This window comes from Somniosus microcephalus, chromosome 23, assembly GCF_052327205.1.
Source record: "Somniosus microcephalus isolate GS21.2 chromosome 23, FLI_Smic_1.0, whole genome shotgun sequence".
Lineage (NCBI taxonomy): Eukaryota > Metazoa > Chordata > Chondrichthyes > Squaliformes > Somniosidae > Somniosus > Somniosus microcephalus.
Window position 1 is genome coordinate 52,779,003 of NC_141009.1, and position 27,857 is coordinate 52,806,859.

General features: G+C 47.1%; 1 protein-coding gene across 1 annotated transcript in view; it reads right to left on the minus strand.

Moving 5' to 3' along the window:
• abca2 (ATP-binding cassette, sub-family A (ABC1), member 2) overlaps positions 1-27,857 on the minus strand; it is a 603,170-nt gene that overhangs the window by 97,341 nt on the left and 477,972 nt on the right. The window contains exons 28-31 of the mRNA XM_085965847.1: positions 18,220-18,435; positions 17,943-18,045; positions 14,427-14,755; positions 3,480-3,693 (exon numbers count right to left, since the gene is read on the minus strand). Of these exons, the coding sequence (XP_085821973.1) occupies positions 3,480-3,693; positions 14,427-14,755; positions 17,943-18,045; positions 18,220-18,435 (862 nt within the window). The remainder of the gene's footprint in view (positions 1-3,479; positions 3,694-14,426; positions 14,756-17,942; positions 18,046-18,219; positions 18,436-27,857) is intronic.

Consider the following 27,857-nt stretch of genomic DNA (forward strand, 5'->3'; position numbering starts at 1 on the left):
ATAAACTTGGCTTGTATGCCCTTGAGTATAGGAGATTGAGGGGTGACCTGATCGAGGTGTTTAAAATGTTAAAAGGATTTGAAAGGGTTGGCTAAGGAGAAACTATTTCCTCTGGTGGCAGCACGGTGGCATAGTGGTTAGCACTGTTGCCTCACAGCACCAGGGACCCGGGTTCGAATCCGGCCTCGGGTGACTGTCTGTGTGGAGTTTGCACATTCTCCCCGTGTTTGCGTGGGTTTTCTCCGGGTGCTCCGGTTTCCTCCCACAGTCCAAAGATGTGCGGGTTAGGTTGATTGGCTATGATAAATTGACCCTTAGTGTTAGGGGGATTAAATACATGGGGTTACAGGGATAGGGTGGGATATGTGTTGGTGTAGGGGTTACGGGAATCGGGCGGGATATGTGTTGGTGCAGACTCGATGGGCCGAAATGGCCTCTATCTGCACTGTGGGGTTTCTGTGATTCTGTGGTGGGGGAAACCAAGGGCAAGGGAACATAATTTTAAAATTGGGGCTCGGCTATTCAGGAGGGTAGTAGAAATCTGGAACTCCTTCCCTCAAAAGGCTGTGGATGCTGGGACACCTGTTCAGCACCCAATGAGGCCGCCCAGTGTGCAGTGTCCTGGCAGCCTGCACACTAAATGTGTGTCCAACTCATTCAGGTCCCAGAAAGTATTTAAATTAAGGGGTCTCCCCACATTGCACTTGAGGCAGCTGAGTCGTGCTCTGGGGTGGCCTGTAGGGAAGGGAAGGGGGAGGGGAGGGGAGGGGGAAATTGTGCTTCTCAGATTAAGATAAGGCCATCTCTGGTTTGTGCCACACCGTTCTGTAGGCATCCAGGTGCCAATTCAGAGGACTTTGTGTCCCACCAACTGCAAGAAACAATTAAGATAAATTAACACCTGAATCTTTGGAATTCTCTGCCCCAGAGGGCTGTGAATGCTGAGTCTTTGAGTATATTCAAGGCTGAGATAGCTAGGTTTTTGGGCTCATGGGGAATCAAGGGATATGGAGATCGGGCAGGAAAGTGGAGTTGAGGTCGATGATCAGCCATGATCTTGTTGAATGGCGGAGCAAGCTCGAGGGGCCGTATGGCCTACTCCTGCTCTTATTGCTTATGTTCTTATTAACACCTCTTCAGGAGGCACAGTAAGTTGTGTAGGTGGGACACACACAGATTAAGTGAGTGGGGAAAACTGTGGTAGATAGAGTTCAATGTGGGAAAGTGTGAGGTCATCCAATCAGGATTCAAGAAAGACAAATCGGAATATTTTCTTAATAGGAAAAGACTAGAAACTGCGGAGGAGCAAAGGGAATTGGGTGTCCATGTACACAAATCACTAAAAGCTGGTGCACAGCTCGAAAAATCAATCAAAAAAGGCTAATGGAATGTTGGCTTTAATCTTAAGGGGGTTGGAATACAAAAGTGAGGTAGTACTGAGCCCTGATCAGACCCAAGCTGGGGTACTACATTCAGTTTAGAGGGTTAAATTGTAAGGTAAGGTTGCATAAATTTGGATTGTATTCCCTTTGAGTTTAGAAGGTTGAAAGCGGTGATCTACTTGAGGTATTCAAAATGATAAACGGATTTGATAGGGTAAAACACCCTTTAGGAAAGACGTGAAGGTTTTGGAGAAAGTACAGAAGAGATTTACAGAATTGGTTCCAGGGATGAGGGATTACAGTTACGTGGATAGACTGGAGGAGCTGGGCTTGTTATTCTTAGAGCAGAGAAGGCTTAGAGGAGATTTGATAGAGGTGTTCAAAATCATGAAGGGTGTAGATAGGGTAAATAAAGAGAAACTGTTTCCAGTGGCTCAGAGGGTCGATAAGCAGAGGGCACAGGTTTAAGATGATTGGCAAAAGAACCAAAGGCAACATGAAGAAAAACGTTCTTACGCAACGAGTGGTTAGGATTTGGAATGCACTGCCTGATAGGGCGGTGGAAACAGATTCAATAGTAGCCTTCAAAAGTGAATTGGTAAATACTTGAATGCGAAAAAAAAGTGCAGGGATATGGGGAAAGAGTTGGGGAGTAGGACTAACGGGATTGCACTTCGAAAGAGCTGGCGCAGATTCGATGGGCCGAATGGCCTCCTTCTGTGCTGTGCTATTATATGATTCTATATTACTGAGAAACGATTTCCTTTGCTGGGGGAATCCAGAACTGGGGGGGAAGGGGTTGGAATTATATTAAAATTAGAGCTCGGCCATTTTGGAGTGAAATCAGGAAGCACTTTTTCACTTAAGTGGTAGCGGAAATTTTGGAACTCTCTCCCCAAAAGGCTGTGTATGCTGGATTAACTGTCATTTTCAAGACTAAGTTCAACAGATTGTGCTTAGGTAAGGGTATCAAGGGATATGCAGCAAAGGCGGGTAAATGGAGTTGAGGTGCAGATTAGCCATGATTGAACAGAATGGCGGAACAGACTCGAGGGGCTGAATGGCCTCCTCCTGTTCCTGTGTTCTTCACGCTGTTGACATTTAAGCCTCCAACCCACATGATGCTCCTGGCATGTCTTGCGAAACAGAACACTGTCGAATTATGTAGATGTACTGACTGATCTGGATGGAGCAATGCTATATGGTGGGGGTGGGCACAGTATTAGTAGCTCCACGGTCTCCGTGTATGTGATTGTCAATTTATAGTGCCGGTACATGCTGAATTGTTGGGGAGCTTTGGCACCATGCATCCACATCCATCTGGAACTGTAGTGAAACTGCTCAAGTATATTTCATTGGGAATTCTTGCAATTGGCACTGAGGGTTCATATTCATCTCACCTGTGTAAGCTGGATTCAAACCCATAAATGAGAGGATTGTGTTCTAACTCAAGTCAGGAGTGTTTTGGAATACTCTCCACTTGCCTGGATGAGTGCAGCTCCAACAACACTCAAGAAGCTCGACACCATCCAGGACAAAGCAGCCCACTTGATTGGCACCCCATCGAACACCTTAAACATTCACTCCCTCCACCACCGGCATACCGTGGCTGCAGTGTGTACCATCTACAAGATGCACTGCAGCAACTCGCCAAGGCTTCTTTGGCAGCACCTCCCAAACCCGCGACCTCTTCTGCCTAGAAGAGCAAGGGCAGCAGGCGCATGGGAACACCACCACCTCCAAGTTCCCCTCCAAGTCACACACCATCCTGACTTGGAAGTATATCACCGTTCCTTCATCGTCGCTGGGTCAAAATCCTGGAACTCCCTCCCTAACAGCACTGTGGGAGCACCTTCACCACACGGACTGCAGCGGTTCAAGAAGGCGGCTCACCACCACCTTCTCGAGGGCAATTAGGGATGGCCAATAAATGCTGGCCTTGCCAGCGATGCCCACATCCCAGGAACGAATTTAAAAAAATCCTGTCCAAGATACAAGCTGAACAATTGTACAGGATCAGTCACTGAGCCCAACACGTAAACCAATAATCTATTGTTGCAGAAGGATAAATACTCAGATGTACAGCACGCTACAAACCTATGGAGCCGGAAGCGATCGGAAGTGTGCAGAATGTACTCAGAAACATTGCGGCCTGTAATATCCACCAGAATATCGCCCGTCACTACTTTCTTCTGTGGAGGGTGACCTCCGACCCCACTTGGGCAGGAGAACCCGGTTCCTTGCATCGAGCAGCTGCATCTAACTGGCTCGTGGATGGGGCGCGGAACTGAAGGAGACGATGTAAATGTTTCTGAAAAAGAAACAGTTCAATAAAGTTATCACTTGTTTAAACTGTAAGCACCCGAGCTTCACGTTTAGGAGAGAATATATTCCACCTTTTTAAAATAAAAACTCAGGCTCACAGTTAGTATGGGTGTAACTGTGAATTCAAACTTAAATTTCTAAATGCATAAACGACAACAACTTGCATTTATTTAGTGCAGTAAAACATCCCAAGGTGCTTCACACGAGCATTATCAGACAAAATTTGACACCGAGCTACCCAAGGACATATTAGGATAGGTGACCAAAAGTTTAGTCAACGAGATAGGTTTTAAGGAGTGTCTTATAAGGAGGGGAGAGAGGTAGAGAGGTTTGGGGAAGGAATTCCAGAGCTTGGGGCCTAGACAGCTAAAGGCACGGCCGTCAATGGTGGGGTGAAGGAAATCGGGGACGCGCAAGAGGCCAAAATTGGAGGAACGCAGAGATCTTGGAGGGTTGTAGAGCTGGAGGAGGTTACAGAGGTAGGGAGGGGCGAGGCCATGGAGGGATTTGAACACAAGGATGAGAATTTTAAATTCAATGCATTGCTGGACCGACAGCTAATGTAGGTCAGCGAGCACAGGGGCGATGGGTGAACGGGACTTGGTGCGAGTTGGGATACGGGCAGCCACGTTTTGGATTAGTTCAAGTTTACGGAGGGTGAAAGATGAGAGGCTGACCGGGAGAACATAGGAATCGTCAAGTCTGGAGGTAACAAAAGCATTGGATGATCAGAAAAATACACAGTGTGTATAATCCCAGGCCACAGTCCTAGAAAACAAAAGCCTAAATAAGTGCCTTTGGAAATCAGCGCTGAAATAGATTGGAATCTAATAGGTTGGGGACTTGTACTAGAGAGGGAGAACGAAGACATTTTCAAGTTTTCCAACTCCATTTTAACTTTTATATTAATATTTTAAAATTAAATATTATATCCATAGTAACAATATACAGGGATTTCTTATTCAAGCATCACATTCTGACATCTAGCCTGATTACCTGCATATTTAATTTTTTGGCTGGATAAGCTATTAACCTCTACACGGCATCAATGGGAAAGAACTTAAATAATACATTACATCTATCCATTTGGAAGGCAGCCTGGCTTTTAATAGACCGACTGAAATTCAAAGCATCCCATTTAGACATAACGTTGTCGAAGGCCTCATTTAACTCCCAGTCACAGGTGCCAGGTGAAGCAGCAATCAAAGGAAAGCTGCACGAGTTCCTTTATCACAGCTAATGAGTCCTATAATGGAGCCATTTAGACGGAGGTGACTGGTAATTTAACACAGCAGCTTCATCAATCCTATATATACGGCAGTGGCGTTCGGGCGAAGTATGCTTCTTGCACTGTTACCTGTAGCAAGAACATTTTTTCTAGCAAGACCTGGAAATCCAACTTGGCCTCATTAAATGTTAGAAGCCCTTTAGTTAAGGTATCAGCTGTGGCTCAGTGGTAACACTCTAACATCTGAGTCGGCTGGTTGTGGGTTCAGGTCCCCACTCCAGAGACTTTAGCACAAAATCTAGGCTGGCGCTCCAGTGCAGTGCTGAGGGAGTGCTGCACTGCCGGAGGTGCCGCCTTTCGGACGATACATTAAACCGAGATCTCGTCTAACCTCGCAGGTGGTCGTAAAGAATCGCATGGCACTATTTCAAAGAAGAGCAGGTCAACTTGTCCGGTGTCCTGGCCAATATTTATCCCTCACCAACATCACTAAAAAACAGATTATCCATTCATTATCACAGTGCTGTTTGTGGGACCTGGCTGTGCGCAAATTGGTTGCCGCGTTTCCTGCATTGCAAGTGACTCTCTCTTCCTTTTTTTTTCGCTTTCTTTTTCTCTCTACTTTTAATCTTGTGGATACTTGTATTAAGAATGCTAATTTGCCCTGATCTGCCCACAAGAAGAATTTGCTACAGCACATTATGGGCTGGATTTTGTCATTGGGGGCGGGCTGGGGGCGTGTCAGGACCCCGCCTCCGATGCGAGGCGGGAAAAAAGAGCGATTTTGCCCTAATTGGGCACTTGATTTCCAGCGTGTGGGAAGCCCTGGCCCAATGAGTCTTTTGATACTGAAACTCGTCTCTGAAGACATCATCTATGCAGCTGGATTTAAAGGCCTGCAAGCAGCCTTGGTTCTCTTTCAGCCTTTCAAGTTTATCATCATACTTCTGAGGGATTCCTACTGCAACTATGTCCAGCACCAGACCAAAGTGTGCACCCCAATTCGATGAGGCCTCCCTCCAAGCTCTGGTGGAGGAAGCAAGAGCAAATAAGGAGGTGCTCTTTCCTTCTTCATTGAGGAAAAAACCTCCACAACAGACCAAAGCTGTGAGGCTGCAAGTGGCACAGGAGGTCAGTGCCATTTCAATGTGCAGCAGAACCTGGCTGCAATGCAGAAAGAGGTTTCATGACCTTCTCCGCACAGGAAAAGTGAGTATGACTTTCTCATCATCCTCAATCTCACCCCCATCGCCTCTCCTCACCAGCACTCTGCTTTGTCAAGCTCCTCCTCAACATCCCACTTCACCCTTACATCCCTGCACCTTTATCCATTCCCTCTCTCTGTATGTTCACATTCACTTAACTATTCGACTATGCAGCCCTCACATTCCCTATCACTGTGATGCTATGACAACTTACAACACACAGGGAGGGCCCTTGGTCTTGGCACCTCAATCCAAATTTTGTGTCCTTCTAAGCATCTATGTTATGGATTCTCTACACTCACTCCTTCATTCTCACTCAAACTCCACTTGTCTCCCTCATTGCAGGAAAAGAGAGCCCACAATAAGAGGGAGAGGACAGGAGGAAGGCTACCCTCAATAGCCCAGCTCACCACTGCAGAGGCGGTGGCCCTGGAGATCGTGGGAGTGGAGGAGGATGCACAAGTGGGGGACGGACAGACGGACGCATCACAGCAAGCTGGTGACAGAATAGTTTTGCCTCTCTCTCATTGACATTGCATGAGTGACTGATATGGATTATGGTGCTTCAATGTGCATGCAACGTTTATCTCACATGTCTAACTCTTTCCTTTACCCTCCCACAGGACCATCGACAACCCCCCTCCCCACTGTCCAGGAGGAACAGCCTGAGCCAGAAGACTCCTCAGAGGTCAGCAGAATTCAGCGCACCCAGCACCAGCGCAGAAACTCACACCTCGGTGGGGCCTTCGCAAGATAGAGTAGTATTGTCACATGGTGTATCACAGCTCACAAGTGAGCATCAGCAGATGGTGGAGACAAGGACAGCAGTGCAGAGTCCTCGTCGGAGGGCGCAGGACTCTCCCAGCTCGGCTCAGCTGCATGTCGACCCTGTGGCTCTGGGTCCATCCAGAAGGAGAGCGGTGCTGGAACTCCAGGAACAGGTGCAGGAGTCTCTGGCAAGTTTTGTCTCCAGGGTCGCTGTGAGTGTGGAGCGAATGGAGGAGTCCATCGCTAACATGAGCAGAGCCTTTGTGGAGGCAATGGCACATGAACGCACCAACATGGATGGGATGGCAACCTCCGTGGAAAGGATGGCTACCTCAGTGGTAAGGCTGGCTACCGTAGAGGAGAGGATGGCTACGGTAGAGGAGGATGGCTACGGCCATGGTGGAGCTTAGTTGCCAGGGTCTTGAAAATACGGTCAATGTTCAGAATAGACTGACATCTCTTGAGGAGTGATGGTCAGCTATTGAGCAGAGAAACCAGATCTTCATGGAAGTCCTCTGGAGTAGGACTTCCTGTGCAGAAACAGGTCATCATGGCCCCCCTGAAGAGCTGCAAGGTGCTGTCAAGCCACTTGCTAGCTCTGAAATGGGGCTGACCCATGAGACGGATGTTGGTGGCAGAGAACAAGGAAGTGGGGCTCCTCTCCAAGTGCTCACACGACCATGCCACTGCAGAGCCCTCGGTCAGAGCCCCACCAGAGTCCTCACTCAACGGAGAGCGGCGTCTCAGCCCCTGCACAGCCACAGGAGCAGCATACTGTTGCAGAGCCCTCACATGCTTGCAACCCCAGAGGCAGTTGAGGCCAATTCATTAAATATATTCAAGAAGGAGTTAGATATATTTCTGAAGGCTAAAGGGATCAAGGGATATGGGGAGAAAGCAGGGACAGGGTACTGAATTTGGATGATCAGCCATGATCTCATTAAATGGCGAAACAGGCTCGAGGGGCCGAATGGCCTACTCCTGCTCCTATCTTCTATGTTTCTATGTAGGACGCCCACCAAAGGTGTCGAGGCAGGAGCAGCAAGGAAGTGAGCAAGGGGCCTCCACATCTGCTGAAGCCACAGGGGAAGCACCACGTAGGTAAGAGGAAGATAAAGCACAAGTAGTCACAAGGGTAGTCACTTGGGAGTTCTGTTGTGTTTATTTTTGAAAAGCCATCTGTGAATTGTGAAGATAAAAAAATTTGATGGCAAACTGTTGAAGTTGTGGCCTGTGTCATTTCGCAAATGGGACTTCACATTGAGGGCCTAGGGCGACTTGCAATTGTCAGTATGGTGGTCAGAGTGATAGGAATCCGCAGGTTCTTGTCCATTGTTGATGCTCTGGTGAGAAAGTGCGAGGCAAAAGTGATTGATTGGGCAGGCTAAGCAAATCTGGCCAAGATGAGTGCATCCCTTGCAGCAATGTGCTCGCGTGCTGCTGCCGCTGGTTGATGTGCCTCTGCAAGCTGTTCATTGTCACACTCCTCCTCCTCCTCATCTGAGGAGGCTATGTGATCAGCCACTTGTACCTCAGCCAGCTGCAAGCCACGATGCTGTGCCATGTTGTGAAGTGCACAGCAGACGACGACGATTCTGGAGACCCTGGCTGCTGAGTGCTGCAGGGCTCCACCTGTTCTATCCAGGCATCTGAATCGCATGTTCAGCAAGCCGATGGTTTGCTCGATTATGGATATGGTGGAAATGTGGCTGGAGTTGTAGCGCTCCTCAGCTTAGTTGGATGGGCTCCTCAACGGCGTCATTAGCCACGTCTTCAGGGGATAGCCCTTGTCTCCAAGTAGCCATCCGAAAAGTTGGTCTGGCGGACTGAAGAGCGGAGGCACACTAGACTAGCGCAGGATGAAGGAGTCATGGTAACTGCCAGGGTACTTGGCACAAACATGCAAAATTTCCTTCTTGTGGTCACACATCAGCTGCACGTTGAGGGAGTGGAAGCCCTTGCGGTTGACAAAAATACCTGGATTGTGATAGGGTGCCTTAAGGGCCACGTGTGCAGTCAACGACGCCCTGCACCCTTGGAAAGCATGCCAGATTCGCAAACACAACCGCACGCGCGGTTACACTTGCTTGATCCTTGGAGAAGTTGATGTAATTGTGCGCGATGGCAAAAAGGGCATCGGTTACCTGCGTGATACAAGTGTGTGCGGCCGCCTGGGAGATGCCGCTGATGTCTGTTGATCCCTGGAATGAGCCTGAAGCAAAAAAGTTGAGTGCAGTGGTGACTTTGACGGCCAATGGTAAGGGGTGTCCACCGGATCCTCTGTGCTCCAGGTCTTGTTGCAGCATTGCGCAGATGTCAGTCACTACCACTCGCAAAAGTCTGAGCCTCCTTAAGCACTGCTGCTCAAACATGTTGAGGTAGCTCATCCTCTGTCTGTAAACCCTGTTTTGGGGGTATCTCCTGTGGTGACGTGCTTCCATGCGCTGGCGCCTTCTGGCCTGAGCAGCAGCTTGGCGCTCCTGTTGTTGCACCTGCTGTTGTTTAAGGTTCTGCTGCTGCCGCAGCTGGTCTTCGTCCGAATCTGATGCCCAGGAGGAAAGGAAATAAATGGTCCCCATTCTTCTGGTATATACCTCAGTTGAGGAAGCGTTCAGTCAAGGTGGGGAGAGGGGTTTCCCAGGAGGTCACACTGGAGATGGGTGTCAGGCTCCAAACTTCCACAACAATGAGTAGGCCGCTAAAAGTTCCCCCAGATCTGAGACAACAAAGTTCTGCCACCTGCAAATGATGACTGCTGAAAACTCCTTGATGTAATAAAACTCACTACACACTTGGTTTGAGTATAAAGCAAGGCTTTAATCAACTTGTTTCAGAACATGGAGGTCTAGTTGTACTTCACTAGTTCCTTGTCTTACAAAATGTCCCTGGCAAGCTGGTCCCACGCCCGAGTATTTATACTCCTTGGACGGCGCCACCAGCTGGCCGTACAGTGTTATTTCATGAGTAGTTTCTTGATAAATGATGAGATTTACAACACTCCTTTTTAATGGTGGAGCTGCAGCTGTTAGTAAGCAATCCACTTGTGAGGCCGCCAGGATTAACTGGCGTGTTCCAGAGAAGACGTGCAGCACAGGGGAAATGTGTTAAATTCAGAAAGGCCTCTCAAAATGGGATTATAGAGGCACTTAACTAGTTGTTAAGGGCTTTAAGGGTCTAAAACCCTGATTCTGAGAAAATTGCGCAGAGGCGGGCTGGAGGCGGGATCGGATCCACCCGCCAATTAGTGTGATTTTAACACCTCACACGCCTCCACTCCCGCCTCCTCGGGCCTGGCAAAAATCGAGCCTTATGTCTCCATTGTGTATATGGACTGAATGGACTTGGTTATCTTAAACTCAACCTACAAAGATAGTTGATGGGTTTGTAAATTAGATTTATTTCGCAGAAAAGGTTTTGTACAGTCCTGATATATTACAGACATGACGTGGACCTAAACTCATCTGTCAATGCAGAGAAAGACCCTGCTGTAACATTGTAAACTGTGGTTATTTTAATAAATTAATACAATGCCTTCTTGACCAGGTCATGCAGGAGAGGAACAGGTTTAGGAATTTGGTTTTAGAAGCACAAACACAAGTTTCAAAAAAAGAAAATTATATAATTTGCTCTGATGATTCTGACGACATAAAAATCTTGCTACTGGCAGGCAAGGAAATGATTTGCAATTGCAGTTCAAGTGCTCAGCCAGGTTTTCAGGAGATTTTCTGTGAAGGCTGTTCACTGCATATTTTTTTTTGACTATTCCCCATATCTTTGGTTTAACAAAGTATCAGGTGAGGTTTAAGAGAGCAGCCCGATCAGAGGGCCACGTTATTGACAGCGGAAGGTAGGCTGTACAGCAAGAGGAATTTTTAAAAAGTGTCAAAGGAAACAGCTTGTTAGAGCACCAACAAGGGCTTGAACATCTCTAACTGAAAGGCGTGTGGCTGTGCTCAGTGTGATGATTTGAAGGCCACAAGCGGACACAACTTCAAAAGAAGCATACATCAAGATGCTGCCAAATCAGATTCAGATCGCACAACGGTGTGGAGGAGTAGACAAAAGGCCTGACCTTCCAGGCCCCATCGGTGAGAAGACAGAAAGTTGGAGTGGTTACTAGATGCACTTTGACGAACAAAGGTTTGTCTGATTTGGCAGCATCTTGATGTATGCTTCTTTTGAAGCTGTGTCCGCTTGTGGCCTTCAAATCGTCACACCGAGCACAGCCACACGCCTTTCAGTTAGAGACGTTCAAGCCCTTGTCGGTGTTCTAACAAGCTGTTTCCTTTGACACTTTTTAAAAATTCCTCTTGCTGTACAGCCTGCCTTCCGCTGTCAATAACGTGGCACTCTGATCGGGCTGTTCTTAAACCTCACCTGATTATTTGTTAAACCAAAGATGAGGGGAATAGTCCAAATAAAGTTTTGCAAATAGAGAACAGAATTTCACTTTTGACGAAAAGATTTGCTGGATGCCAACAGTGTAATCACTTTGAAGATCGATCTTCACTTACCTATTCTGTTCAAACGTAAAACCGCCTGCCAAAGTGCCCGAAAAGAATTGCATTGGATTTTTTGGCAACTTGAATACAATGGAGCTGGCACATGAGGGGGATAGGTGGAATTGAAAACCAGTAGGGGTGAAACTGGTCTTGGACGGGAGTGCAAAATGGGCTACAGTGAATCGGCAGCCTATTTTACAACCAGTCAGATTTTTTTCCATTGAAGAAAAATTTCAACTCCAGCAAATCTGAAAACCAAGCATTCATGACTGGAGTCAATCTAAGCCTTTGCCCAAAGCTCTGGAAGCAATATTTAAGGCATTATTCCTTTCCTGAGCATCACAAGGTTGACGAATGTTCCATGAGTTTAGTTTCAACAACTTGCTTTATATAGCATCTTCAATGTAGAAAAACTTCCCAAGCTGCTTCGCAAGAATTTGCTCGCAGAGAAGGTATCAGAGAAAAAAAGAAGCATTTCTGGTTTGTCAGATTGGGGAATAATCAAAGGCCCATATATTTAATAACCGTTTAACTTGTGACGGGTCTGTGTCTCAAAGAAACAGATCCATCCTTCCAGGTAAGATTGGTGCTGGACTAGTATCCCAATGTGTGAGGGAGATGCTCATGATCAGAACAAGTGACAGCAAAGGCATGACCTTATTTAAATATTACTCGCTTTGTGATCACTAAAGCAAGGCTTATGCTGACTCATGTATAATCGCCAATGATCTCATGTAGACTAGAGTACAATAAAAAAATGAAAGACAGTAATGAGAGAAGGAATCTCAAAGACAGAGATACTGGGGAGAAGGGGGCGGGTTCTCAGCGACTGGAACATCCTGGGTGCTTAACAAAAACTGAGGAATTGCTTCATCAGAGACTAAGGGCAGGATTTTCATTGGGCTGTGGAGGCGGGATTGGAGGCGTGTGGGGGGGTTAAAATCTCGAAATCGGGGGGCACAAACCCATCCCGCCCCCATGCCAGTTTCAAAGGAGGCGGATACCCGACCTGTGCTGGGACCCGCCTCCCGGAGGCGGGAAGGGGATTAGTGCCAATTAACTGCCTGTTAACAGGCAGTTTTTACCCTAATCCCTATTTTTATTCCTGAAGTGTGGGATTCCCGACGGCTCCAAACCACGCCAAGTTAGCGAGGCGGGCCGTCGGGCTGAAGGACTTGGAGGGCTCGAGATGTCCGGTGTTCAGGTGAGTGATGGGTGCATGAGTGAAGAGGTAAGTGTGTTTGGTGTGTGTAAAGTGTTTAAAGAAGTTTTACTTACCTTTACAGCCTTCCTTCAGGTTCTCGGGAGTCCCTCATCTCACCGGCACAGAAAGCAGAATGGCCGCGAGCTGTCAAAAGTTGCAGCATTCAGCTTTCTGTTCTGGAGAGATCTCTAAATCATCCTGAGAGGAAGGAATTAACTTAGAGTTCAGATTGTCAGTGTTTGACAGCTTCAAAGAGCTGTCAAACGCTGATATTCCATCTGTCAAAAGCTCTTGACAGATGAAATGTCAATCTGTGACATCACCTGTTGCCGGGTGGCCCTTAATTGGCCTGCTGAACCCGCTGGGCGGGCTCAACAAGGTCAATCAAGGGAAAATCGAGTGGGTTGGCCACAACTCAATGGAGGCGGGACTACAACCCCGAAATTTGTAGTCCCACCTCCTACCCGCCTCCAGAATCAAAATCCAGCCCGAACAGCTTGAACATTGCTCCCATGTTATGTTTGATATGTAGATCAGCCTAAGTGGACTGAAATAGTCGACTGTGTGACTGGTCAATGGTGACAATGAAGGTGCTGGGGCTTTACCCGAGGATGCACCAATAATTTTTGAAGTTAAGTCCAAACCAAAAGATGCACCTTGCTTCCTGCTGATAAAGACAAAAACTGGAACAATGAGGGATTTTGTGAGAAATTAAATGACAGTAACTTCTGTATTTATTCAGACATTGGGCAGCCAATTCCAAGTCGTCCCAAACCAGCGACAGCATAGATCAAATTGAACTAAAGTGCTTTTCCATGTGATCTCTTGAACTGGTTTAGATCACCTAAAGGGGTCAGAGAGGAACTTTTAGATTATTCCTTCCCTTATTGGCCCTGGGTTTTTTCTCTTGCTATCCCAGGAGATAATATGGCTGTAGGGAGGAAGTGTTCAGTCATGATGCTGCGGCCATCATGAGTGTGGGGCAGGCTTGATGGACCAGCTGCCGTCACTTTCATATCACAGAATCACAGAATTCCCACAGTGCAGATAGAGGCCATTTCAGCCCATCGAGCCTGCACCGACACATATCCCACCCGATCACCGTAACCCCTACACCAACACATATCCCACCCTATCCCTGTAACCCCCCTAACACTAAGGGTCAATTTATCATAGCCAATCAACCTAACCTGCACATCTTTGGACTGTGGGAGGAAACCGGAGCACCCGGAGAAAACCCACGCAAACACGGGGAGAATGTGCAAACTCCACACAGACAGTCGCCCGAGGCCGGATTCGAACCGTTCGTATGTTATTCTTTCCAGCACCGACTTAAACCCCAGCCTCTGGAGAGCAGTCCCTAACGGACCAGTGTCAATTTTTCCACATCAGCCAATCTTATAGGCACCATTGGTGAGACGACAATCCTTGGGCTAATTGTGGGAAGGTTTCTGTTGTAGACTCACACCCATATATATTTCATGTAGAACCTTAATCCAAAGGCTGTGACTTGAAAGCATGCCATCTAAGTCTCTGTTTGGTCTTCAGTCCCTCCATTTGGTCAGAGGTGGTATGGCGTGTGGGGAGATGCCAAAGGTGTACAGGTTAAAAATATCTTAAGGAAAACACATTCATGATTTTTTTTTTGCAATCCATTTTGAGCGTTCCTGTTAAGTTTATATCCAAACAAGAATATAAAATAGTTTTGGAAAATCTGGCCTAAAATCTCAGTGGAAATGGTTATATTGCCATAATAAAACATTTGCTAACTCGAAGGGCCCTTCTATTTTTGTACCTTGCTTAATTACGCACCTTTCATTGTCACAGGTGATGTTGTCAAATTCCATGTGTGCGTTCCTTCATCGATTCCTGTGTCGGGGAAATCTGACGGAGCAGGTGATGGGGGCAGTGGGACAAAATTGGAGAGTGGGAGGCCTTGAGTGAACGAGTCCAGACACATTGAGTCAAAGTACTTGGAGGCCAGCATCTTGGTCTCGCTGGTCGAAAGATTGAGGGTCTGTACCAGCTGGTCTAATGTGCTGTTGTAAGGAGTCTTCAGGACACAGGTCGCACCAATCCCCGAGGGCAGATAGAAGGTGCTTGCCAGCTGCTGGGGGCTGGCATCAGGTGATAACTTTATCCTGTGTTAGAATAAAAACAAAACAAAAACACACATTTGTACCAAATGTTTGTTAAATTGTGTTCAAAATGTGGTTGCTGGGAATGCAATAATATTGCAGTATTTCCCACTCAATTTCCACATTAACCACTGCCCATTCAGAAAAAGCACTAATCAGGTTGTAATCAATCATCCCATACTCTGCCCCAACAATATCCGTTCATCCCAATCTTGGAAGAATGTCATGTATTACACTAATCTGACATTTTTCATTTCCTACATTAGCCTCTCTCAATGAGCCTGATAATTCTTCTTTAGAATTGGGCAACTTTTGTGCTGTGACTTCACGCCCACCAGAAATTGGACTGATTTGACCTAATGTGTCAGCCAGTGGCTCAGTTGGCAGCACTCTTGCCTCTGAGTCACAAGGTTGTGGGTTCAAGTCCCACTCCAGAGACTTGAGCACAAAAATCTAGGCTGACACGCCAGTGCTGCACCGTTGAAGGTGCCGTCTTTCGGATGAGGACCCGTCTACTCTCTCAGGTGGACATAAAAGATCCCATGGCACTATTTGGAAGAAGAGCAGGGGAGTTATCCCCGGTGTCCTGGCCAATATTTATCCCTCAATCAAAATCACTAAAACAGATTATCTGGTCATTATCACATTGCTGTTTGTGGGAGCTTGCTGTGCCCATATTGGCTGCCGCGTTTCCTACATTATAACGGTGACTACACTTCAAACGTACTTCATTGGCTGTTTAGCGCTCTGGGACTTCCTGAGGTCGTGAAATGCGCTATAGAAATACATGTCCTTTCTTTTCCTTTTTATTATGTGAACATATTCCCTGGGGTGTCCCTGGGAACAGGGGTCAATGGACAACCGCAAGACCAGTCAAACATATATATGTGGCATAACAACAGAAAATGCTGGAAATACTCAGCAGGCCAGGCAGCATCCATGGAGAGAGAAACAGAGTTAACGTTTCAGGTCTGGAACCCTTCATCAGAACTGGAAAAAGCTGGAGATGTAACAGATATTAAGCAGGTGCAGAGACAGGGGGGCGGTTAGGAGGGGAGGAAGGAATAGAAGAAATAGAAAGAACACCCTGTACTTTTGTAAGAGGCAAGAAAGATAAAATGTTGCAAATGGGAATGGCAAAAATCATACTGCATGAAAAATGGGGGCACGGATAATTATCTGAAATTGTTGAACTCAATGTTGAGTCCGGCAGGTTCCAAAGTGCCCAATCGAAAGGTGAGGTGCTGTTCCTCGAGCTTACGCTGAGCTTCATTGGAACAATGCAATAGCCCGAGGACAGAGAGATCAGAGTGGGAGTGAAGCGGTGAATTAAAGTGACAGGCGACCGGAAGCTCAGGGTCACCCGTACGGACTGAACGGAGGTGTTCCGCAAAGCGGTCGCCCAATCTGCGTTTGGTCTCCCCAATGTAGAGGAGACCGCATCGTGAGCAGCGAATACAGTATACTAGATTGCAAGAAGTACAAGTAAATCGCTGTTTCACCTGGAAGGGGTGTTTGGGGCCCTGGACAGTGGAAAGGGAGGAGGTAAAAGGGCATGTGTTGCATCTCCTGCGCTTGCACGGGAAGGTGCCGGGTGAAGGAGCAGGGCTGTTGGGGGTGATTGAGGAGTGGACCAGGGTGTCGCGGAGGGAGCGGTACTTTTGTATATATGTGGCAGCTTTCCGCCAATTTTTCAGTTCTTCTGGTTCCATCAATGTACATGCGAACACCTGAAAGCTCTCTGATGTTTGACTAAAGCTAAGGTTTGCAATAGTAGAGTTAGCAAAGTGTTTAATCTTTTATTATATTTGTATTCAAGGAGGTGTAAACCAAGACATCTGTAGTCAAGTGAAATCTGCTCTATTGACTTTTCGCTACTGTTTAATTCCCCACCCCTCCCCATGGTCTTGGCCCCTGTCTGGTGTTGCTGCTGCTCCAGGTGATTGAACTTTGCTGCACGCCATGGGTGGAAATTCCCGGTCGTACAAAGCTGTGGCGAGATCTGGAATTCTCATCCACGGGGTGCAGAAGTGTTCAGTCCCCCGGGAAGAGCAGCACCATGAGTGGGAGCTGGGAGTGGTGGTGATGAGTGAGTCGGAGAGGGTCATTTTAGCTGGAAGCATGGCAGGGTCAGGGTACAATTATCTTGGGCAGCATGATCGAGTGTTGAGATTAAAAACACGGTCTCCATCATCCAGTGGCCCTGATTCTGATTGGTGCATTTGCAAGGCGGAGGCATTGTCATGAATTGCGCCACTTGATTTGAAGATTAAAAAGCACTATAGTAGTTGATTTTCTACATTTTACCAGGTTATATACTCTACCGTGCATGTCATGTGAGTGGAGGACTTTAAAAATCAGCAGAACACAAGACTCCTGAGTTACAGGGACTAATAAAAAGAAAGACTTGCATTTATATAGCGCCTTTCACGACCACTGGACACCTCAAAGCACTTTACAGCCAATGAAGTGCTTTTGGAGTGTAGTCACTGTTGTAACGTGGAAAATGCGGCAGCTAATTTGCTCACAGCAAGCTCCCACAAACAGAAATGTGATAATGACCAGATAATCTGTCTTTTTGATTGAAGGATAAATATTGGTCGGGACACCGGGAATAACTTCCCTGCTCTTCTTCGAAATCGTGCCATGGGATCCTTTACGTCCACCTGAGAGAGCGGACGGGGCCTCGGTTTAACGTCTCATCCGAAAGACGGCGCCTCCGACAGTGCAGCACTCCCTCAGCACTGCACTGGAGTGTCAGCCTAGCTTTATGTGCTCAAGTCCCTGGAGTGGGACTTGAACCCACAACCTTCTGACACAGAGGCGAGGGTGCTGCCCACTGAGCCACGGCTGGCACATGAAGTGTCATTTTTGTGCAATGTAAGTGGTCAGGGTTGAAGAAAGCAGGCTGCAATGCTAGACTGATATCCTGGAGTCTTACTTGGGAATTTGGGGGAAAAAAAACTACAGGAGATTTCACCTGAGGTTGCTCACACCCCTCAAAAGGTTGGATAAGTTGAGTACAATTCTTGATCGAGCAAATTGCGCATGGTCTGTGCAAGAAGCAGGCTTTTGAACGCGAATGATCTTTTCTCATTCTATATTTCCTGAACCTCGATGTGCTCCTGTAACATCTTGTAATAACTTTTGCTACGATGAGTGGTATTAAAGGTCCCCTCTAATCTCATACCTGTACTCATTTCTCTCTTCGTCTGCGTATGGAATAAAGTTCCCTCGAGGTTGGGTATAATTGTGGTACTGAGATGGGGAAAGAATCAGTGGAGGCAAGTCACCTGGAAAGATGGAAATAAATTAGATAAATATTCCATAGGTGAAAATATAATGGGAGTCATTTAAGATGGCTCTCCTAAAGAATAAATCTCAGCTCTACTCAAAAGGGTCTATTAAGTGTTTTTGATCCTGTCAATAACATTGCATCATTACCCATATACTTGGAATTGCAATACCTATTTCAGGCACTGAGAGTGCCACCGTCATTGCCACACACACAAAGAACGCTGGGAGCAGGATCTGAGAGAAAAGACTCTTGGTGTTGCGTCTGGCACAGTGGTAACGTTTCACTATCAGCCCGTAGAACTGACACAGTTTCAGCCAGGAGCCCTCCAGTTTCATACTTCCTTGACCATCCAGGACAAAGCTCTTCAGGTCTGGTTCTGGTTCTGCTGCAGACGGCAAGAGAAGAAAACAGGAAACATGGATCAGCATTTGGGGATATTTCCAATTCACTTCAGCAAAATGAAAATCTGAGTTTTTAAATCATTTTTTTTTGGTGGCACTTTCTGTTCAAAATACTTCCTCATCCCCTCAGCTATATCTTAAGATAGTAAATATCTTGGCCTAAATATCCTTGATATTATGGGTTCTTTGTATCATTAGCATTCAATAGTCTTTGCAGGTCTCTGTGCTGATTTGAATGATTAAGAGTTTGTGTATTGAAGTATCCCATCAGCTTTCAAGATAGTTACAACTTTCCAAATCTTCCACTCCTGTCCACAATGGCCCAGAAATTCGGGTCTCCACGGGTGAGTACGCGCTGGGTACTCATCCGTAAGCCCGATGGAAGTGCCGGTTTCGTGCAATTTAAAAAGCAGGCGTGAGGCCTGCTTTTTACAAGGTAAGTGGTCAATTAATTAAAATTAAAACATTTTTTCCCCACAGGTTTATTATTTTTAAATACTTTAAAGCAAGGTAAGTTTAATTTTAGCTCCGTTAGAATATTAAATTATTTTTTTCAAAAATTTAAATTATTGTTTAAAATAGTTATTTAATGTAATTTATAGTTTATTTAAAAAATGTGATTTTTTAAAAATTTATTTGAAAGTTTACTGCTATTTTGGGGCCGTAGTATTTATAAGTCTTGACAGCTCTTATGAATGGGCATTTCCCTGCTCCGATTGGCTGCCCATGGCCCACGTGATCCCAGGGAACGCATCGAACTAACTGCGCCCCTGGGATACGCAAGCACTGCGCGCTGGCAGTTGGAGGAGGTGGTGATGTAGTGGTTATGTCACTAGACTAGTAAGCCAGAAGCTCAGTCAAATGCTCTGAGGATATGGGTTCAAATCCCACCACGGCAGCTGGTGGAATTTAAATTCAATTCAATTTAATTCTGGAATTAAATGTTAGTCTTAGTAATGGCGACCATGATACCATTGTCGATTGTTGCAAAAACCCATCTGGTTCACTAATGTCCTTTAGGGAAGGAAATCTGCCGTCTTTACCTGGTCTGGCCTACATGTGACTCCAGACCCACAGCAATGTGGTTGACTCTTAATGCCCTCTGAAATGGCCTAGCAAGCCACTCAGTTGTAAACAACCGCTACGAAAAACAATAAGAATAAAACCGGACGGACCACCCGGCATCGACCTCGGCACCGGAAACGACAACAACAACGGCAAACCCAGCCCTGTCGACCCTGCAAAGTTCTCCTTACCAACATCTGGGGGCTTGTGCCAAAATTGGGAGAGCTGTCCCACAGACTAGTCAAGCAACAGCCTGACATAGTCATAATTACCGAATCATACCTTACAACCAATGTCCCAGACACCACCATCACCATCCCTGGGTATGTCCTGTCCCACCGGCAGGACAGACCCACCAGAGGTGGTGGCACCGTGGTATACAGTAGGGAGGGAGTAGCCCTGGGAGTCCTCAACATTGACTCAGGACCCCATGAGGTCTCATGGCATCAAGTCAAACATGGGCAAGGAAACCTCCTGCTGATTACCACCTACCGCCCTCCCTCAGCTGATGAATCAGTACTCCTTCATGTTGAACACCACTTGGAAGAAGCACTGAGGGTAGCAAGGGCACAAAATGTCCTCTGGGTGGGGGACTTCAATGTCCATCACCAAGAGTGGCTCGGTAGCACCACAACTGACCGAGCTGGCCGAGTCCTAAAGGACATAGCTGCCAGACTGGGTCTGCGACAGCTGGTGAGGGAACCAACAAAAGGGAAAAACCTACTTGATCTTGTCCTCACCAATCTACCTGTTGCAGATGCATCTGTCCATGACAGCATTGGTGGAAGTGACCACCGCACAGTCCTTGTGGAGACGAAGTCCCGTCTTCATGTTGAGGATACCCTCCACCATGTTGTGTGGCACTACCACCGTGCTAAATGGGACAGATTTCGAACAGATCTGGCAACTCAAAACTGGGCATCCATGAGGCGCTGTGGGCCATCAGCAGCAGCAGAATTGTATTCAACCACAATCTGTAACCTCATGGCCCGGCATATCCCTCACTCTACCATTACCATCAAGCCGGGAGATCAACCCTGGTTTAACGAAGAGTGCAGGAGAGCATGCCCGGAACAGCACCAGGCATACCGAAAAATGAGGTGTCAACCTGGTGAGGCTACAACACAGGACTACTTGCATGCCAAACAACAGAAGCAACATGCGATAGACAGAGCTAAGCGATCTCACAACCATCGGATCAAATCAAAGCTCTGCAGTCCTGCCACATCCAGTCGTGAGTGGTGGTGGACAATTAAACAGTTAACAGGAGGAGGAGGCTCCAAAAATATCCCCATCCTCAATGATGGTGGAGCCCAGCACGTGAGTGCAAAAGACAAGGCTGAAGCATTTGCAACTATCTTCAGCCAGAAGTGCCGAGTGGATGATCCATCTCGGCCTCCTCCTGAGGTCCCCAGCATCACAGATGCCAGTCTTCAGCCCATTCAATTCACTCCACGTGATGTCAAGAAACGGCTGAAGACACTGGATACTGCAAAGGCTATGGGCCCTGACAACATTCCGGCAATAGTACTGAAGACTTGTGCTCCAGAACTAGCTGCGCCCCTAGCCAAGCTGTTCCAGTACAGCTACAACACTGGCATCTACCCGGCAATGTGGAAAATTGCCCAAGTATGTCCTGTCTACAAAAAGCAGGACAAATCCGACCCGGCCAATTACCGTCCCATCAGTCTACTCTCAATCATCAGCAAAGTGATGGAAGGTGTCGTCGACAGTGCTATCAAGCGGCACTTACTCAGCAATAACCTGCTAACTGACGCCCAGTTTGGGTTCCGCCAGGGCCACTCAGCTCCTGACCTCATTACAGCCTTGGTCCAAACATGGACAAAAGAGCTGAACTCAAGAGGTGAGGTGAGAGTGACTGCCCTTGACATCAAGGCAGCATTTGATCGAGTGTGGCATCAAGGAGCCCTAGCAAAACTGAAGTCAATGGGAATCAAGGGGAAAACTCTCCATTGGTTGGAATCATACCTAGCACAAAGGAAGTTGGCTGTGGTTGTTGGAGGTCATTCATCTCAATCACATGACATCACTGCAGGAGTTCCTCAGGGCAGTGTCCTAGGCCCAACCATCTTCAGCTGTTTCATCAATGACCTTCCCTCCATCATAAGGTCAGAAGTGGGGATGTTCGCTGATGATTGCACACTGTTCAGCACCATTCGAGGCTCATCAGATACTGACGCAGTCCGTGTCCATATGCAGCAAGACCTGGACAACATTCAGACTTGGGCTGACAAGTGGCAAGTAACATTCGCACCACACAAGTGCCAGGCAATGACCATCTCCAACAAGCGAGACTCTAACCATCTCCCCTTGACATTCAATGGCATTACCATCACTGAATCTCCCACTATCAACATCCTGGGGGTTACCATTGATCAGAAACTGAACTGGACCAGCCATATAAATACTGTGGCTACAAGAGCAGGCCAGAGGCTGGGAATTCTGCGGCGAGTGTCTCACCTCCTGACACCCCAAAGCCTTTCCACCATCTACAAGGCACAAGTCAGGAGTGTGATGGAATACTCTCCACTTGCCTGGATGAGTGCAGCTCCAACAACACTCAAGAAGCTCGACACCATTCAGGATAAAGCAGCCCGCTTGATTGGCACTCCATCCACCACCTTCAACATTCACTCCCTCCACCACTGGCGCACTGTGGCTGCAGTGTGTACCATCTACAAGATGCACTGCAGCAACTCGCCAAAGCTCCTTCAACAGCACCTTCCAAACCCGCGACCTCTACCACTTAGAAGGACAAGGGCAGCAGACGCATGGGAACATCACCACCTACAAGTTCCCCTCCAAGCCACACACCATCCTGACTTGGGCCTGTATCGCTGTTCCTTCACTGTCGCTGGGCCAAAATCCTGGAACTCCCTTCCTAACAGCATTGTGGGGGTACCTACACCATACGGACTGCAGCGGTTCAAGAAGGCGGCTCACCACCATTTTCTCAAGGGCAATTAGGGATGGGCACTAAATGCAGGCCTAGCCAGCCAGCGACGCCCACATCCCATCAATGAATAAAAAAAAAGGATCGGAATTCCATGGGGGCCCGCAGCTCAATGGCCGGTGAGCAAGGTAAGTGCAGGTCGGGGGCTTGCACCCGCGGGAAGCCCCCGACCCGAATTTCTGGGCCATTATCCTTTGTGCTCCTTTCCTGAAGGTGTTCACTCCCTACTAGCATACATCCCATGGGGGTCAGTTATTTTCCAATCATTTTTCATCTGTGAATGTAGATTGTAAGGGTGGAGGGGGGGGGGGGTCTCTGATCGCGCGGGGGGGTTGGCGAGGTAGGAACACTGGATCCAGCAGGTAAGTGAAAAGGCACTTAGCTCCTGGATCCAGCAGTCCTCGCCTTCCTTTAGCTGGTGGAATCCCCGAGGCCCCGATCCCCAAATTACTTGGCAAAAGCATTTAACAGTTTTCCTCTGTACTTCCTTCGACACAGACTGGTCAGTAAACCCCAGACTGCTCCTTGACGAAGAGCTAAGGTTCATCTGGTGCCTCTGTATTACTACAATTGTTTACCAATCCCAGTGTTTTTATAACCTCAAACTTTTGCAACATTGGCAACCTGCATCCTTGCCTCAAATCCTCTGCTGCGAAAACCCTTCTACATGCCTTTGTCACCTTCAGACTTGATTACTCCAACATTCCCTTTATTGGCCTCCAATCCTTCCCCCTGCATGAACTCCAACTTCTCCAGAATTCTGCTAATCGTATCCGGTCAGCACCAAGTCCCGCTTGCCCATCATCCCCTTCCTCACAAGTCTACACTGGGTCCTCCACCTCCCAACCGCACTGGTTTATAAACACGGTTACATTAAGAAAGAAAGACAGACTTGCATTTCTATAGCGCCTTTCACGACCACCGAACGTCTCAAAGTGCTATACAGCCAATGAAGTACTTTAGGAGTGTAGTCACTGTTGTAATGTGGGGTATGCGGCAGCCAATTTGCGCACAGCAAGGTCCCACAAACAGCAACGTGATAATGACCAGATAATCTGCTTTTGTTATGTTGATTGAGGGATTGATTGGAATAGTGCCACGGGATCTTTTACACCCACCTGAGAGAGCAGGTGGGGCCTTGGTTTAATGTCTCATCTGAAAGACGGCACCTCCGTATCAGAGTATCAGCCTAGATTTGTGTGCTCATTACCACAATGAGATCACCCCTTCGACAAAATGCTGTACTGTATAATAAGCTAATGCTGAACACTGTGTTGGCATTCGGCCAATCGACCAAATTTCAATTGAAGTCGATTTTTTTATAATATAAAATGCTACAAGCATCAAAGTTTCGCAACACCTCATTTAAGATTTTCAGACTTCATCAGCCGAAGAGAATCAGAATGAAAATACGATCGTACAAGCTCAAGTAAAAAAAAAAATTTAATTGGTGAGGCAGGAATGGTAAAATCTGTGTTCCGTTCACTGTGAAATCTGTGTAGTCAACCTCCGCAGGTTAGGTTTCTATAAATATAATGAGGTAATTATTACACTGCGTAGCATTTTGCATAGAAATGCCATCTCTGCAATAAAGCACTGCCAAGGGTAGAGAGCCAATAGGCCAATACAATATAATAGATTCCTGGACTGAGGAGAGTATTCTCCAAGGTGGGCTTTGGTTTGATATGAAAAACGTTTCAATATAATTGAAACCAATTATTATTGTGACCACTTAATTATTTCACACTACTGTGTCACTTCTTCTTTTCATGTATGGGCCGGGATGTAAAAGTGTGGGACAAAGGTCTTTCAAATGAGTAAATTTGTTGGAAAGGTTCCCAGAATGTAGATGGAGCGTGGTGCTGCTGCTCGTGTTAGCACGTGCAGCAGACTCACTGATCATGTTGTCCCACATATCAGACTTACAAACTACAACTGTCCTGCCTTGGGGTCATTTAAAAAAAAATTGATTTACAGGCAGACTCCGATGAAAATGTAGAAAACACTGGTCATTTATAACAGGTCATGGATGAAGAAGCATGAAATATAACGAGACAGAAAAAGGGCTGCGGGTGTTGTGTATGTAATATGTGTGCTACTTTGAACCTATGGACAGGACTGCACTACTTGTTGGGCGTAGTGATACGCAGTACCACTCCTGGCCATAGGGGTATAAATAGTACTGTGGGTACTGATCTCCCCTCAGTTCCCGCCTGTGGGCATGAAGTAAAGACCTACGTGTAGTCCCTACCTCCAACCAGTAAAGACCTGTTTTATTGTTACTGATTAAGTCTGAGTATTAATTACTTGAACAACTCACAGATTTAACACTGGCGACGAGTCTGATTCGGACCCTGCGGCAGTCACTCCACGGCAGCTTCGTCCACAGCCAGGACGTTGCAGAGAGGTTTCCACCCTCTCCACCCCACTGGAAGACATCCTGACCTCGGAGCCTCCATCGGCGACCGTCAGCTTCTTCTCCAGCTTGGTGGTGGGTAAGCCGTTGTCTGAGCCGGGCAGCGACGCGACAGGCAGTCGACCGCGTTGGCCGCACGAACGGGGCTGGGGGAGCTGGAGGAATAGGGCGCGAGAGCCGCTTCGAGCGGGAGGCGTTTCAACAGAGCGATCGCATCTCCTGATAAGAGCCGAGAGCCGCTTCGCGATCCAGCGATCGCATCCGCTGATAAGGGCCGCACTCGGGGGCTGAAGGGAGACGGCGTCGGGGGACGGGTGAAGACCGCCAAGCGCGGGAAAACCGCCATTTTGTGGGCGGAGGACGACGGCAAGAGCGGGAAGCCGCCATCTTTGATAACAAGTAAAGAAAAGAAAATCTGAGAAATTGCAAATCTACAATGCCTAAACACGGGAATATTAGCACCTTTGATAGTGACCTCGAAGATTGGGCCATATATGTTGAAAGAGTAAAAAATTATTGTAAGGCCAATAAAATTCGTGACCAAGATAAAGCTCTAACATTATTAAATTTAATGGGTGCGAAGACATACGGGCAATTGAAACACCTGTTATCACCAGATGAACCGGCGGATAAGACGTTCGATGAGATTGTTACTGTCCTGAAAGATCATCTAAACCCCACGCCGCTGATGCTAGCGGAACGATTTAAATTTTACGACAGAAGGCAGCTACAGCATGAAAGCAATGCTGATTATTTGCTGGAATTGCGTAAATTAGCAAAATATTGCCAGTTTGGAACGGGACTGACAGAGGCACTTCGAGACAAATTTGTGTGTGGTTTATTTAAACAGGATACACAAAAGCGACTGCTCGAGGAGAATGAGCTGACGCTTGAGAAGGCGGTCACTATGGCAGCAGCACACGAAGCCGCAGCGAGAGGCACGGCAGTAATGCAGCTACGGTCACCGGAGCTCAGTGCACACAAATTGGGTGTGAGTTCTGGCAAATGTTATCGTTGTGGAAAGACAACGCATGATCAGAACCAGTGTTGGTTTAAAAACCAAGAATGTAGAACTTGTGGTAGGCTTGGACATATAGCTAGAGTATGCAGGTCAGGGAAGAAGACCAGCAACAAGAAATCACCGCAAGGAAAATACGCAAAGGTACACAAGGCGACCGAACAGGAGTCCGATTCAGACGCTAGCAGTAATGAACTGGCTAGCTTAAGCTGTAATGAACTGGCTAGCTTAAGAGTACTCAACGCTGGTAAGGGTGCAGACCTCCAGACAATTTGGGTCACTCTTCAGATAGAAGGAGTCCAAGTAAAACTGGAATTGGACACTGGATCGGCATTGACGGTCATAAATAAGAAAGATTACGGAAAGTTATTCCAACATATTCCCCTACAGTATACGGGGATTATATTGGAAACATACACGGGGCAAAGAGTGTACCCCATCGGGAAAATAGAGGTTGCAGTGGTCCACAAGGGCGAAGACAGTCAAATAATGGACTTATATGTGATATCTGAAGGAGGTCCTCCACTACTAGGACGGGAGTGGATTAGGAAAATGAATATGGACTGGCATTTCCTACAAACAATAACGAGTGCGAACTCGGTGAAGATAGTCGGCCCAGACTCTGGAACGGATGATGGTAAGCCCAACTCAGGCGCAAAAGACAAAGTTTCAGCACAGAATTCCACTGAGCAACAACAACATAGTTTAACTGTGGATTCTGAGTCTGGCAAGTCTACTGATGTGCCCATTTCTGAGGGACACCGGGCTCGAACTCAACTCCATTTCAAACTACAACAGCAATTAGAACAAATGCTTCGCCGTTTTGAGCAAGAGTTGAATGCAACGAAAGAGTTCTTTGATATAGAGTTGGAGAATCTGGAAAGACAACAGAAGCAGCTGATGGAGAAAATGGAGCAGGAGCACACAAAACGTCTGATGTCAGAGGAGTTAACGGTCAGCCAACTCCTGCATATGCTGAAGGACAGGACTCTGAAATGGGAAAAACTTGAACACGAACTTCAATATTCAAACGAAAGGGGTTCGGAGCTCTCAAAGGTTATTGGAAGAGCTGAGGTGGCAACACAGACTGAGATGACTGCAACAGAGCAGCCCTTGGATGCCAAAAGTACGCTGACTCACGTCAACGTAGAACAACAGACCGCTGAAACAGCTGCTCCGGTAGAGGGATTGAATAGTCCGATCAATCAATCTCCAAAAGAAGTTGAAGTAGTAAAATCTCAAATGAGGTCATTAGTAAACGACTTGCTGAAAGCCCAGAAAAAGCTGGATGAAGAGGTACGCATGAAGAAGTCTCTTCAGGAAAGATGTCTGGACTTGGAACAAAAGCTGGCTAACGCCCAGCTGGGTATGGAGGAAATAGAAGACCCTCTCGCTGGCCTAGATCAGGACGACACCGAATATTACTATGTCCTGTCCTGCCCAACTTGTAACTTCGACTCCCACCATACAGAAATCATGGAGGAGCACCGAAAGTCTACGGAACATCGGGAGAAGGTGGCTCTACTACGGAAAAAGGAGGGAGAGAAGGAGGAACTGCGCATGCAGCTGGCAGCTGACAGTGGAGCCCAGAGAGTCTCCAAGAAGCAGAAAAGGAAAAGTCGAAACAGAAGATGACCCATCTGAACCATTATTACCTCTACCAGATCACACACGTGGTCCCTCCGAACGGAGCCAATTCAGTTCGGAAGTTCAAACTGTTAAATCCATGGAAGGACTATTGAATGAGTCATTCCAGCAACGTGAACCGACTCCACCACAGAGATTGAATCTGTGAACTGTTTTCCGCAGAGACTGAATCTGTGATCTGTTTTGACATGAAGTTATATATGTATATATGTTATTACGTTATGTTAAATGGGGAGATGACTGTAAAGCTAGGAAGGGAGGAATGTTGTGTATGTAATATGTGTGC